Consider the following 14,343-nt stretch of genomic DNA (forward strand, 5'->3'; position numbering starts at 1 on the left):
TTTTCTATGACCCAGCAAATGTTGGCAACTTGATCTCTGGTTCCTCTGCCTTTTCTAAATCCAGCTTGAACATCTGGAAGTTCTAAGTTCACATACTGTTGAAGTCTGGCTTGGAAAATTGTGAGCGTTGCTTTGCTAGCGTGCGATATGAGTGCAATTGTGTGGTAGTTTGAACATTCTTTGGCATTGCCTTTCTTTGGGATTTGAATGAAAACTGACCTTTTCCAGTCCTGTGTCCACTGCTGGAATCAGACTGCCAGGTTCAAATCTTAGCATCTGCCACTAGACTAGCTTTTAAGCCTTGGGGAAGTTACTAAGCTTAATGTGTCTCAGTTAACAATACACAGCTTATAAATATTTTCAGCGACTGAATGACAGGGAATGGCAACAGTGAGCACACCAAGGGTTAGCTTGTTTCATCATCCCTGTGACTTCTCTGGAAGGTCTCGTCCACTGGTACCTGGAGTTCACATTGTTTGATTGCATGACATACCAGATTGCTGGCAGCAACTCAAAGTCCACACTAGAAGAGAAGCAAAGAGTACAGCCACTGCCATCCACATTATGTATTTCCTAAACACTTGCTCTATGGTAGGCACTGTACCAGGTGACTTCTAGCACTGGACTGTCAGGTAAGAATTTAAGAACTGTTACTGTTTAACTGTGGACGAGGGTGTCTGCAAGGGTGGGGTGGTGATGGTGGTGGTGCGGAAACAACATTTTCCAATGTGTATTTTTTATGCTTTGGATTTTTTTAACAATTATATATTCCAAGCATATTCTTGCTTTTCAGTGCCACACACAGGCAGTTTCAGTCAGTCAGTCAGTTTAGTCACTCAGTCGTGTCCAACTCTTTTCGACCCCATGAACCACAGCACGCCAGGCCTCCCTGTCCATCACCAACTCCCGGAGTTTACCCAAACTCATGTCCATTGAGTCTGTGATGCCACCCAACCATCTCATCCTCCGTCATCCCCGTCTCCTCCTGCCCTCAATCTTTCCCAGCATCAGGGTCTTTTCCAATGAATCAGCTCTTCGCATCAGGTGGCCAGAGTATTGGCGTTTCACCTTCAACATCAGACTGATTTCCTTTAGGATGGACTTGTTGGATCTCCTTGCAGTCCAAGGGACTCTCAAAGAGTCTTCTCCAATAACACAGTTCAAAAGCATGAATTCTTTGGCACTCAGCTTTCTTTATAGTCCAACTCTCACATCCATACATGACCACTGGAAAAACCATAGCGTTGACTAGACGGACCTCTGTTGACAAAGTAATGTCTCTGCTTTTTAATATGCTGTCTAGGTTGGCCATAACTTTGCTTCCAAGGAGCAAGCGTCTTTTAATTTCATGGCTGCAGTCACCATCTGCAGTGATTTTGGAGCCCAAAAAAATAAAGTCAGCCACTGTTTCCCCATCTATTTGCCATGAAGTGATGGGACCAGATGCCACGATCTTAGTTTTCTGAATGTTGAGCTTTAAGCCAACTTTTTCACTCTCCTCTTTCACTTTCATCGAGGCTTTTTAGTTCCTCTTCACTTTCTGCCATAAGAGTGGTGTCATCTGCATATCTGAGCTTATTGATATTTCTCCTGGCAATCTTGATTCCAGCTTGTGCTTCCTCCAGCCCAGCGTTTCTCATGATGTACTCTGCATATAAGTTAATTAAGCAGGGTGACAATATACAGGCTTGACGTACTCCTTTTCTTATTGGAACCAGTTCTAACTGTTGCATCCTGACCTGCAGACAGGTTTCTCAAGAGGCAGGTCAGGTGGTCTGGTATTCCCATCTCTTTCAGAATTTTCCACAGTTTATTGTGATCCACACAGTCAAAGGCTTTCGCATAGTTTGTAAAACAGGCAGTTCATGTTCCTTATATTAAGCGGCATTACTCTTCAATTGCACAAAGACTTCCAAGCTGATCGTCAAATAAAGGAACCGCTAACTGGGAGAGAGGGATGGATGGCGCGGTGAGCGGCAAAAGGGCAGTTCGCCGCCAGCCCTTGGCCGTGATGGGAGGCGGACTCTCGCGGGATTCTCGGAGGTCTCGCGGGAATCTCGGAGGACCTAGCAACCTGTCACGTGACTCCCGGCGCTGCCCGCGCTCCCCCACCGCTGGGACCCAGCCGCCACGTCGGGAAGGGGCGTGGCGAGTGCCATGCGTGGTGCGTACCCCGCCCCTCTCACGTAGGAGGAGCGTGACGAAGGCCGTGCGCGGTGCGTGCCCCGCCCCTCCCCCGGAGCCCGGATGAAGAGTAACGCCATTCGCGCCGGAGAGGCCGAGAGCTCTCCCGGTCGGGCCCTGGACGCCGGAGCGGCCGCGCCATGAGTTCCCTTCGCCGCCTGCTGTTGCTTCTCCTGCTGGTGTTCCCCGCCACCCTCCTGCTCCGAGTCGGCCCAGGAGGTGAGGCCGGGGCCGTGGGTCGAGGGGTTCGGCCTGGTGGGCGGGAGCCGCCGTGGGACCGGGCAGGCGTGAGGCCGTAGGCGGCCGCGGCGCCCCCCGGGTCGGGGTCCCCCCGGGGCCGGAGTCTCCCCGTCGGCCTCCCTTGGTGGCCCGTGGGCCCCATCCCCGCCCCCGGCGCGCAGTGCGGCCCCGCGCGCCAGGCCCCGCAGGGGCCCGGTCCCGGCACGGAGGGTCGGGGGCGCCCGGAGCCCCGGCCGGCGGGGGCGGCGGGCGGGCCGGCCGGAGCGCTCTGGGACCGCTGACCGCCCGCGGCTGCCGCTCCGCCCCCTGCCCTGCCCTCCCCTCGGCGCTGAGCTGACGTGTCCCTGGCTTCCAGGCCTGGCGTCCTCCATTCATTTGCCGAAACCGGGGTGTTTGCGGGCCCGGGCACACTGCTCGGCCTCCGGTCTTTCCCCCGTGTATCAGCGCAGCCGTCTGCGTCCCCGGGTGTCTTGGCTTCACCAAACCCCCCGTGCTCGTCTGCCAGTGCAGCCCTGCGTCCAGACGGGCTGCGGAATCCTTGGGCACGTCCATTATTCCAGCCCTCCTTTTGCGCCCCTTTTTTTGTTAACTTTTTTTGTTTGTTTCGTGGATGCATCGCATAGTCCTGAAAAAAAATGTAGTCTGTTTCGTTATTTAGATGTATTCCTACAGTTTATCTGGTGTGACAGGGGACGATGAAAATGTGGAGACTTGGCTTCTTGCCCTGATTCTGTCTTGAACTGCAGTTTTCTCTATGGACGTTAGTCTGACCATATGATCGCTAGAATTCCTGTAAGTTTAAGCAAGCTGTGTGGCAAAGTGAATGATAGTGACAGCCCTTCACGTGTTCTTTTTGCAAAGAAAAGTGAACTGACTGATTTCTGTTTAACGGATAGAAAACCAAGTTTGAGAATTAACCACAATTGTTAATTCATTTGCAAATTTGAATAGGAATGCTTTTCCTTTAGGAGTTGCTTTCCTGGTTGTTGTTTTTATTTTCTTTAGGAAAATTTGGTGATCGTATTTGTCTAGAATCTGGACTATATTTTTTCTGGCTTTAGAACATTTTCTTAAGAAACATCAGTTATCTGGGTATCTTTGTTTTTTTTTTTAGGGGGGTGCCTTAGGGTCTGTCTTTCAAAACATATTTTCTCTTAATTTTTCCAATAGAAAAGTGTTAGATTTTTTTTAAGGCACAAAATTGTTACTGGTTAGCATAAAAACGTTCAGTAAATTTTGGGTGAAAGCCAGTGCATTTATTGAGAAGTTTTGAAATTTAAGTATTACTTTATCATGTCAGATGTAGTCTTCTTACTAGTTTTATTGTAAATTATGAATGCACTGTTTCGGTTTGTTCAAGAAGCAGTAGAAGCTGACTTTCAGTTCATGAAATGTGGTTCAGTGTTAACAGTTGACTTAAATCTTAACTGTGGTAAGAACTCAGGGAGGTGGAAAAGGCTTGAAATGCAGAGTTCTTAGAATTTACTGTTTCTTCTGGGTTTACAGCGTGTACACATGCTTTTTCATTTTCCCCCCTATACTGAATTGCCACATCATCATTCTTTCTGAGAAGTGTTGGAAGAGTCTCTGAAACTTTGAAATTTCTTCTGAGGGCCTTGCCTGAAATAGATTTAATGTGACATGTATTTTTGCCTATAAAATTAGGATTTATAATTTTTTGGGATTAAAGTTATGCTTAACTTTCACTATGACTTTAAGTGTAGGGATTATAAGAAGTATCTTAAAACATTTTTGAAGCTGTATGCAAAAATAAATGCATGCTTTCTCAGCTCTCAACTCTGAAATTGCTGATATAGTTTTTACTAAATCAAATGTGTTTTATGAGAGCTAGTTTTTACCATAGGTATCATACAGATGTTTGTTCCTTGGAGTTATATGCTATAAAGTACTAAGAGTTTTGAGCTGTTGTGAACTTTAATAAACAGTTTCTTGCCTAGATATTTAGATTGCTATTTTCCTTTAGGCCTGGATTTTTTTTTTTTTGGTTTGTTTTATATGGTTAATGATGGATTAAAATGTAGAGCTTTTTAGTTTTAAAACAAACTTACTTTGTTACTTTTAATATGTTTAACAAAATTGCCTGAATTTATTTATTTGGCCTTTACGGCATCTGTAGTTTTAGCAATTCATTTTTCCAGCTGCTTTTTAAAGTTAAACAGCATTTCCCGCTAAAATTAATGTGCAGTTGGTAAGACTAGCAGTAAGATAAGATCATCTGAATGTTCTTAGAGGCATTGTAATTTGTCATCACTTGAGTGGACTGGGAGATTGAGTTGTTCTGAGGGAAAATTTTTGTTGCCTTTACAAAAGGAAAAGTTGGTATTCCAGGGTAAAGGTTAACTGCTTGTTTCGTGTTTTATTGTTAGGCTCATTGGCAGTGGCGCAGGATCTTACAGAAGATGAAGAAACCGTGGAAGATTCTATAATTGAAGATGAAGACGATGAAGCAGAGGTGGAAGAAGATGAACCGACAGATTTGGTTAGTGCTGTGCTCGATTTATTACGTGTATATAATGTATTTAGAATTTATTCCTTCTATAGACAAATATGGTATTAAACTGTTTGCCTTTAGAGGTTTGTGACTGGGATCAGAGTGGATTGAAGTTGGGAGAATGAGGCCAGTCACTGAGGATAATTCCTTAGTATTTTTGGGCAGAAGGAAGGAGACATGAAACAGAACAGTCCAAGATGACATGGACAGGAGTCTTTAAGGCAGCGGAGTAGGACCGCTGGACCGGTTGGTGGGTTTGGGACATACCCCGCTTAACTTGCTGACCTTGGGCAGCTTACCTCTCTGGGTCTTCCTTTCCTCTCCTCTCCTTCCTTCCCTCCGTAAGCAGTGTATCTGTGAGTTCCTGCAGTGTACCAGGCGCTGTTCTGGATTCCCTGGGTGAACAGGCCAGACAGCCTCTCTCCTCCCGCGCTCTTTCTGTTCTGGGACAGCATGTATGCGTTTTGCTGCCAGGGGTGAGGAGTAGACAAAAAACAATGTGTAAACTATGTGCCATGAAGATTCCTCATAGAGAGGGCTTGGAAAAGATCTAGAAGTTGTCTGATTTTGAAGCTTTTACTATAAAATTCCAGTATGACAGCAGACACATTGAGCTACAAGTAGGATCACTGTGGCACGCTGGTAGCTGAGACCTGGTGGGCGACAGTCCGTGGGTCACAGAGTCAGGCATGACTCAGAAACTCACACTTTCACTCCACTTTCTAGCTTATTTTCTCTCTCAGACTACTGTAATTTATCCTACGGAGAATCTTGAACCACTCTCAAACTCCAAAATTCGTTTCTCTTTGAAGTCTTCGCAACAATGTGGTCTTTGATGTCAGAGTGAAGGCCATCAGTGTGAACTCTGTCAAATGGAACTTGAGTTCTTCTGAATAGATTACTCACCGTCTTGTCTGCGTCTTTCCCTTCAGAGAGTTGTTTTTACTCTCCTCTAGGGTGGGCCCTCCCACCTTCTCCCTGTCTGGTCCTGTGGGATCTTGCTTATTATCCTCTTTCTTCTTGTGGCTTCCAGCGTTGATTTTTCTCGGTGACTTATTTCTGTTAAGCTACAGATGTGCCCACACCCCTCCACTTGGTGTTCTCCACCTTAAGTTGCTAACAGGTTTCCTTTTTACCAGCACAGTTCTTAGAAGAGCGCTTTGTACAGCTGTCTCTTCTGCTCGTTTCCCGTTCGTTCTCTCACAGTGGTCGGTCAGCTCCACGAATCTCGTGAACCCATCTTGCTGTGGCGCCAGTGGCCTCGTGGCCAGGTTCCTGGCCCGGTCTCCGCCCTGAGCCTTTGCTGAGTGCCCCTCCTCGCTGGCCTCATGGCCCTTCCGGGTTTTCTCGGTTCTGCCGCTGCTGCCTGCTCCGCTGCCTCCTTTGCCTCCTCACTTCTTAATGCTGATGACTCCTGTGATCAGGTCATAGGGTGATTTCTCTTGTTTCTCAAGTGTCTCCTTTTCCCCGTATTTGACAAGTTTATGGTTCCTACGTTCCCTTAAACATATGAGGTGGGTGTGGAGAAATTTTAAAATGTAAGATAGTCTTTGCTCTGTTGACCTTTTTAAAACAATGTTATTGAAATATTATTTACATATCATGATACTTTCTCACTTTAAGCGTACGATTCAGTGATTAGTAGTAAATGTTCTGAGTCGTGCAAATTTAATTGAATTTCAGGACATCTCCACCTCATAATGGGGCTTCCCTGGTGGCTCAGAGGGTAAAGTGTCTACCTGCAATGCAGGAGACCTGGGTTTGATTCCTGAGTCAGGAATATCACCTGGAGAAGGAAATGGCAACCCACTCCAGTACTCTTTCTTGCCTGGAAAATCCCATGGACAGAGAAGTCTGGTAGATTACAGTCCATGGGATCGCAAAGAGTCAGACACGACTGAGCGATTGCTTGCTGGCCACCTCATTATTTCCCTAGTCACGTTTTTTTAAAGACCGTTTCTTCCCAATGGTGTGCCGACTTCTCGCAGGGAGGTCGTTCTGTAAATTGGGACTGGATGACTCATAACCAGGCCTGGAGCAGGGGCGGCAGAAGCAGCCCGCGGGCCCGCGCCAGCCCTGCCACCTTCTCCATGTTGGCTCTGGCTGCTCGCCTCCTGCGCCTGCAGCTGCATACTTGCAGGGGGAACCTCGGTTCCAAAGCTGAAAGGATTTGATATCTGAGTCCTTAGACCGGCCCCTCCTTTCCCCTTTGTTGGGGAGGGAATTGAAGACTGTGTTTGAGACTACTTCTTTTCTTGGAAAGTAGTGTTCCTGGCATTTAAGGGGGAAAATTAATACTGTCCATTTTAACTAGAAATTATATGTCCTTTTGAAAAATACGGTTTTCAAAGTTTCAGACTTTATAGAAAACTTACCCACTTGGGCTCTAGAACCTTGCAGTTCAGAGTGTAATCTAAGTACCAGCTTCATGGGCATTTGGTGGATCCTTGTTAGAAATACAGAATCTCAGGCTTCACTCTCAGTTACAGTTGCAGAATCCCTGGGGGATCTATATGCACGTAACTGTTCATTCCACTACTGATCTCAGCACAGCCTTGGAGATGCAGTATACTAATATATTGTCCCAAATCCAGTGAAGTCACTATTCTTACATGATGCTGTGCTTTTCCCCATAGTAATAGGTTTTCAGCATTTCTTTTAGGCTGAAGATAAAGAGGAAGATGATGTATCGGGTGAACCTGAAGCTTCGCCAAGTGCAGATACAACCATCCTGTTTGTGAAAGGAGAAGGTGAGCAGGGGATGTGGTTGTAATTCAGACACAGGAGTGTTTTAAATGACAAGCTCACTTGTTGGGGAAGCAATGATGATAAAGATCTTTATTTCTGCAAATATAGTGCAGACACATTTTGGGGAAAAAAACCTGCTAATATATGTGTGAATACAGGTATCTGTAAAGTATCGTTTCTGGCTTTGAAACTAAAGGGGAAGATAAATACTATCCATTTTAACTAGAAATTAAATGTCCCCTTGAAAGATACTGTTTTTAAACTTTATCCAAACTGCCACAGTAAAATTAACATTCATATTTTGAGTGTAAATACTAGTGAAATAATAAATCTTTTTTTTATTAACGCCTGTGTTGCGTTAAAAGAAAATAAATGGCTAACATTTATTGAGAGCCGACGTTTTGAGTATTTTGTGTGTGTTCACTGAATCCTAACGGGAACCCCAAGAGAAGAGTTGCTAAACTGATTCAGAGGTCACTGCTGCTCAGGGTCACTCTCAGTGAACAGGCTGTGAAGACGGTTTAGACTCAGGTCCATCTGGCCCCAAACCTGTGCTTCAGCGGATTAGTAGCTCTGTAAATGATTATTGGATACTTATTATAGGAGATTATTCATTTGAGGGGCCTTCTCAAGCTCTCTGTTTTATTCCCATGTACATTCCAGCTCTATGTCTACAGAAAGTGTGATTTGATTGAAAGGTTTTTGTTTTCCTAGTTTTTTTTTTTTTTGTAGCTGCCTCCGTGGGTCTTAACCTTCAGATCTGCATTCTGAGTAACTGCCTAAAGTAGATAAGGGTTTTTTTTTAGCGTCTGACAGACGTTACAGTTTGCAGGTGAATCTCAGGTGTCCCTTCCCTGTCACTCTCCTCTCCACTGTCTGCACAGCCGGCAGAGCCTGAGTGGCGCCGCTGGTGAGCTCTGCACCACGCGCAGCCGCCCTGGGGGCCCTGACTGCGGCAGCACAGCGCCCGCTGCTCCTGGCGACTTGGCAGCTCCATTGAGCTCTTCAGTTGGAGCGCTGGCATGTCAACAAGGGTTTCAGCTTACACTGAAGCTGCTGGAGCACGGCTGCAATGTTCTCCTGAAATGGGTTCTGAAACCAATTCCATACACAGCAGGAACAGACGTCAGAATCCATTTGTAACGTCTGTGTCTTTTGTACCTTTTAAATGTTTTCTAACCTTCCTCTTTTTTGTTTCGTAGATTTTCCAGCAAATAACATTGTGAAGTTCCTGGTAGGCTTTACAAACAAGGGTACAGAAGATTTTATCGTCGAGTCTCTGGACGCCTCATTCCGTTACCCTCAGGACTACCAGTTTTATATCCAGAATTTCACCGCTCTTCCTCTGAACACGGTCGTGCCGCCCCAGAGACAGGCAACCTTTGAGTACTCCTTCATCCCCGCAGAGCCCATGGGGGGCCGGCCCTTCGGTCTGGTCATCAACCTGAACTACAAGGATCTGAATGTAAGGCCCTCCTTAAGTTAGGGGCGCGTGAGGACAGTTGACGTCTAAGTACTATTGTGTTTATTCGTTCGAGTGCCTGTTTGGTGGTTGAAATTGATGGGCAGCGGGCAGGCAAAGGTAGATTACACATATCTGTCTTTGAGTCTGTAATGCAGTGGGCCAGAGGAGTGTAAACAGACATCACGGCGTGACAAGTGCTGCGTCCTGGAGACGAGTGAGTGCAGGCTAGGAAAGTTCTGGAAAAGAAAGTGGAATCCACGGCTTCTTCAGGTGTTCATACATATTCAGTGATCTTTGTGCTTTCTGTCACTTGCATTTTGCCCATTTTACTACTACTGGGTGTAAGTTTTAAGGACTTTCTGTGACTATTTTCCTGTCATTTTATACACTCATAAAATATAACCGAATATTTTTAGGATATTAAAAAGGCTTATGGTTTATGAGACCCAAATAGCCTCTCGGGCGTCTTACTCCATAGTGTAGGTGTGCCCAGTGAGTGAGTGAGAGGAGCCCACTAGGGTTTTGCTGCCAGGAATTGACCTCCAGATGCCAACTGTTAGGTCCTCCTTCAGATGAGAGCACATCTAAAAGGCTTTCAGGAAAGGAAATCTCATCCTTTGTGGAAAGCTTATTCAACCTTCTCATCACCCTAGTGTCAGTGTATTTATCTTACGTCTGCATTAAATTTCTAATGCTACCATTAAGTTTTCCTTTTTTGTTTTTTTTTAAACTACTTAGTAGAATGTGGAAAAGATTTTTCCATCTTTTTTTTTTTGGCTGTACCTCCTGGGCTTCTGTGATTTCAGTTCCCTGACCAGGTTTGAACCCGGGCCCCGGCATTGAGAGCACTGAGTTGTAACCATTGTACTGCCAAGAATTCCCCTTCTTATTTTCAAAACAATGTACTAAATTTCCTCAATGTTACAGCTTAGTAGCTTGCAGGATTATATATTTCATCTTGTTTTTAAGTAGAATTAAACTTGATCCAAAAGCATGCCTGTAGTTTCAGCTCTGTTTGAATGTCTGTTTCATCTTGGTTTGCTAATCGAAAGATCTTGAAATAAGACTTAAACCGAAAAAAAAAAAAAAAAGACTTAAACCGTTACAGTTCAGCAATAAATAGTGACAGTTTGGAAAAGTATTACCTCAGTGCTTCACACAGAACACGGAGCACGGCTGTGTGTTGTCCCAGTGAGTCTCATGTATTTGAAAACTGAAATTGTATTGAGCTGACAAAATTATTTTGAGACCACCAAAAAAAAAGATTTTGATACTGTGAATGTCACTGACTGTTTAATGTAAATTGATTTCCAACCCATTGTCAGTATGGACTTGACTTTTGTTCAAGTCTAGTTCTTAAAACAAGGCTCTACTGCAGAATGCCCACGTTCATGCTTTTCCTTTCTTGTTTGAAGGGTTACATACAGCAGAAGCCAGGGCTTCTAGCTGAAGAGTGTTCTGTGTTCTCTGCTTCTTTCTGTACGTTTTACTGTGTATTCACTTCCCTGGTTTCAAAGAAAGTGGGGACAATTTTAGCAAAGTTGGAGTCATTCTTTGTTTTGTAGGACAAAGTAACGTCATAATGTTGAGTCCCTGACTTAGTACACTTAGGCACGACTCTGTTGAGTCTTAGGATATTGTAAGTGATTAGAGAGCTGTAGTGCATATTAGGATGACAGTTTGAAGAAATCTTACAGGCTTTCATTATTCTAGTGCATTCCAGATTTTTGTGATTTATTTTTTCTTAACAGGGTAATGTTTTCCAAGATGCTGTCTTCAATCAAACGGTTACAATTATCGAGAGAGAAGATGGGTTAGATGGAGAAACGTAAGTGAGTTTTGCCGGATGTAGATTTTGGTCTCAGAAGGCAGGACTGGGAGGCTCGCGTCTCATCCTGGTGTTTCATGGTGAAAATGGAGCCTGCTGTGGATGGGGTGAAATCTTGACCACTTAACTCTACACTTTAGATGATTCTCACAACAATGATTAATAACAGCACGTTAGGAAAGGTGGTTAAAACTAACAAAAATTGATTTAGAAAGATAGTTCACTTTTTGTTCTTCCTGTCTTTAAATTGTTTTACAGTCAACAGCCTAATGGAAGTTGCATGCCTCCAAAATTGTTACTGAAAATATATTAGGAGATTTTTATCTTGAAAAATGTATTCTTCGTGAATACCGAATCATTTTTCAGTGTATACTTGTGATTCACAAAGAGTAGTTTCTAAATAAAATCGTGCAAAATCTGTGAGGAACAAAACCTAATGCATTTATTTTAACTGAGCTTAGAATATAACAAATTATGAAGTCATTTATTGTAGATCATGTGCCTTTTGGCAGAGTAGGGGGAAGACTAATTGATGTTAAAGATAAAGGTAAATTCATGAAACTATTACCTTCATCTTAGTTGAATTTAAAATATTTTACTTTTTCCCCACAAATTGTTTGGAAAACATACGTTGTATTAGAATTATCATTGCAGTTACCTCACAGGTCTTCTGAGTTAAACTCAGTTGTAGTTTTAATTAGCTGTGGTATTTCTTACGAACTGAAGCAGGTTTCTGTCTTCTCCTTTGACATTAGCATATTTATGTACATGTTCCTGGCTGGTCTCGGGCTGCTGGTTGTCGTTGGCCTTCATCAGCTCCTGGAATCTAGAAAGGTAAGTACGCTTGAACTAAGCAGCTCCTGTTGGGGTCTTCCGAAGTTGGTACAGTGCCAAGTACAGTCTCCATATTTGTGCCTGCTTGCTCTCACTGTGGGTTTATAGATTTACACCTTTTTAAAATGAAGCTTGAAGATGAGACCTTGGGGGTATGTTTGGGTTTGTTTAGAATTTTCTGCCACATGCAGTTAATGGATGTGTTATTTTACTTATTAGCCATGCAGCTTCTTGATCATAGGGCCCATTTCTAATTAGCAATTAAATGAGTCTTGGTTTGAAAAAGAAAGAGTGAAATTGGCCGAATTTTGCTCTTGCTGGAGTAGTGAAGTGTTAGTGTTGAAGGCCCTCGTGTGGTCATGGCCTCCTGGCTTTGAACACGGTGGTTAATTCTTCCCCTGCGTCCTCATCTCCCCCTCCTCCCCACCCTCCAAACAAAAGCCCCAAAATGGAATAATCCATACTGTTCCTTTCAGTGTGTAACATGGTTTGTGTCAAATATATTGATGTCCACTGGCTCCAGACAGTTATTTATTAAGCAGTTAGGCAGGCAGTTAAATCTCTGTGATATTGGTAGTACATGTTAAGTCATTATCTTTTAAAGAGAAGTAGTGCTTAAACGTTAATTTCCATCACTTTCATTACCTCATTTTCATAAAATAGCATTTTTGCTATAAATTTATGTATTAGGGATAAACCATTTTTTTCAGTTGTCTTTCTGTGTATTCAGATTGAGTTTTCAGACTGTAATTATTCGGTTTCTTATGTAAATAATTAGATGGGGTTTATTATTTTTTAAAGAATAGGATTGAAGGGTAGAGTTCCGTCTCTTTTCTTTCTTGGAGTTTTGCTGCAAATACTCAAGGAACAAAGATGGAGGCTGTTAGCTTAACTGAGATTGCATGTTTTTGTTTTATTTATACCAGCTATTTAAGTGTATTTAGATACAATGCAGGAATCTGCATGCAACATTTCAGTAATTACCCCACATTTTGTTGAATGTGAAAATAAATGTATTCTTCAGATTCCCAAAATGAGAAAAATCATTGTATAAATAGTAGTTCTTACTTGGTCTACCAGTTGTATTAACATATGAAGCCTTAGAGCAGAGGAAAAGGTTAAAGACTGGAAATAAATAATTGTGAAGACTTATTCCTTATTCTTTATAATTGCTGTAGATATGGTTTCCCCCTGTCTAGTTAAAAAAATAATTGAGGAATACGTTTTAGAACTAGCAGAGAACATGTTTATCTAAAGACAGTTCAGCAGGTAGCTTGATAGAGGTCGTTTTAAATGACAGTAATAAAACGCTGCTGGGGCTCCTGTAACGTGGTGCTTCTGTGTTCTCTCAGCGCAAGAGGCCCATTCAGAAGGTAGAGATGGGAACCTCGAGTCAAAACGACGTCGACATGAGCTGGATTCCTCAGGAAACTCTGAACCAGATCAGTAAGTACTCAAATTTGGCTGGAAATTTTTCTCTTAAATGGAAGTAAATGTCTTAGATTTAGCAAAAAAAAAAAAGCCTGGTTGATGCTACTTAGCACTTACCTTTTCGTTACTTCTGGAGTCTGATGTGATTAATGAATGCTTTACATTTTTACTGTGTGCTGTATGTATACTTTTAATTTAGAAATACTTCCGCATCTGCAGTTTGTGTACAGATGTGTGAGTTCTCTATATTCCTAACCTTTCCCTATCTTTTTTTTCTTTCCTGTTGCTTCAGTGCAGAGTAGAAGAGGTGAGGCAATTAATTTTTTTAATGGTATTTGATACAGTATTGAGAGCTCTTGTGCAGCATGTGAATATCGTATAGTAAGTTTAATGAACAACAGTTTTCTACCACTGTTTATTAGAAAACAAACTGCCAGCTACCCACTGTATTTGAAAGAATAAACCTACCATACTGCCTGAGAGTTTATCTAATATAATTTCAGTTTTATTATATATGCAGTTGGTGAAATACTAATCTGTATAGGAGAATGTAGTTTTTTTCCTCTCTCTCCAGTGGTAAGCAGACTTTTAAAAAAACATTATAAAAGCAGTATGACCTCATTTTTTTAAGGTGAAAAATTTCACGCCACCTGCTGGCTCCACCAGTCCCATTTTCCATGAGTCACTGTGTTCACGTGTTACTCTAGCCGGTTTCTACACGCGTGTCAGTGTGCATGTCTGGTGCTTCTGTGTCTGTGTTCATAGGTGGGATCGTGTGGCACATGGTTCTACAGCCTGAGTTCTCGTGCCTTGGGTGTCTCTGTGGTGATTACTTACATACTTACCTCGTTTTTACCAACCATATAGTATTCTTTTACAGTTCTTTTATTTAAATGTGTTAGGATTGATTAAGCCTGTTCGGTGTTGAAGGATAGAACAGTTTCTGTTTCCAGGGTTTTTTGGTTCTTAAAATTAATTCTCCAATGAATATTCTTAAAAATAAGATGATGGGATAATTTTCCAGATTGAGGTGTAGTTGACATGGGACGTTAGTTTTGCATGTACACCATGATGATTTGGTGTTGATGAAGTGATCGTGTC

At 43.0% G+C, this 14,343-nt stretch overlaps 1 protein-coding gene across 2 annotated transcripts in view; it reads left to right on the plus strand.

Annotated features, from left to right (window-relative positions):
* Positions 1-2,238: 2,238 nt before the first annotated feature.
* The window catches only part of SSR1 (signal sequence receptor subunit 1), a 31,095-nt gene continuing 18,990 nt past the window's right edge, over positions 2,239-14,343 (plus strand). For both annotated transcript variants that reach the window (XM_086370358.1, XM_086370359.1), the window contains exons 1-7: positions 2,239-2,403; positions 4,812-4,924; positions 7,599-7,686; positions 8,887-9,149; positions 10,901-10,977; positions 11,733-11,811; positions 13,164-13,257. In XM_086370358.1, the coding sequence (XP_086226484.1) occupies positions 2,325-2,403; positions 4,812-4,924; positions 7,599-7,686; positions 8,887-9,149; positions 10,901-10,977; positions 11,733-11,811; positions 13,164-13,257 (793 nt within the window). In that variant the 5' untranslated portion in view covers positions 2,239-2,324. The remainder of the gene's footprint in view (positions 2,404-4,811; positions 4,925-7,598; positions 7,687-8,886; positions 9,150-10,900; positions 10,978-11,732; positions 11,812-13,163; positions 13,258-14,343) is intronic.

The sequence above is a fragment of the Bos grunniens genome, chromosome 23, assembly GCF_055505025.1.
Source record: "Bos grunniens cultivar Pamir isolate PY7600 chromosome 23, Bosgru_T2T1.0, whole genome shotgun sequence".
NCBI lineage: Eukaryota > Metazoa > Chordata > Mammalia > Artiodactyla > Bovidae > Bos > Bos grunniens.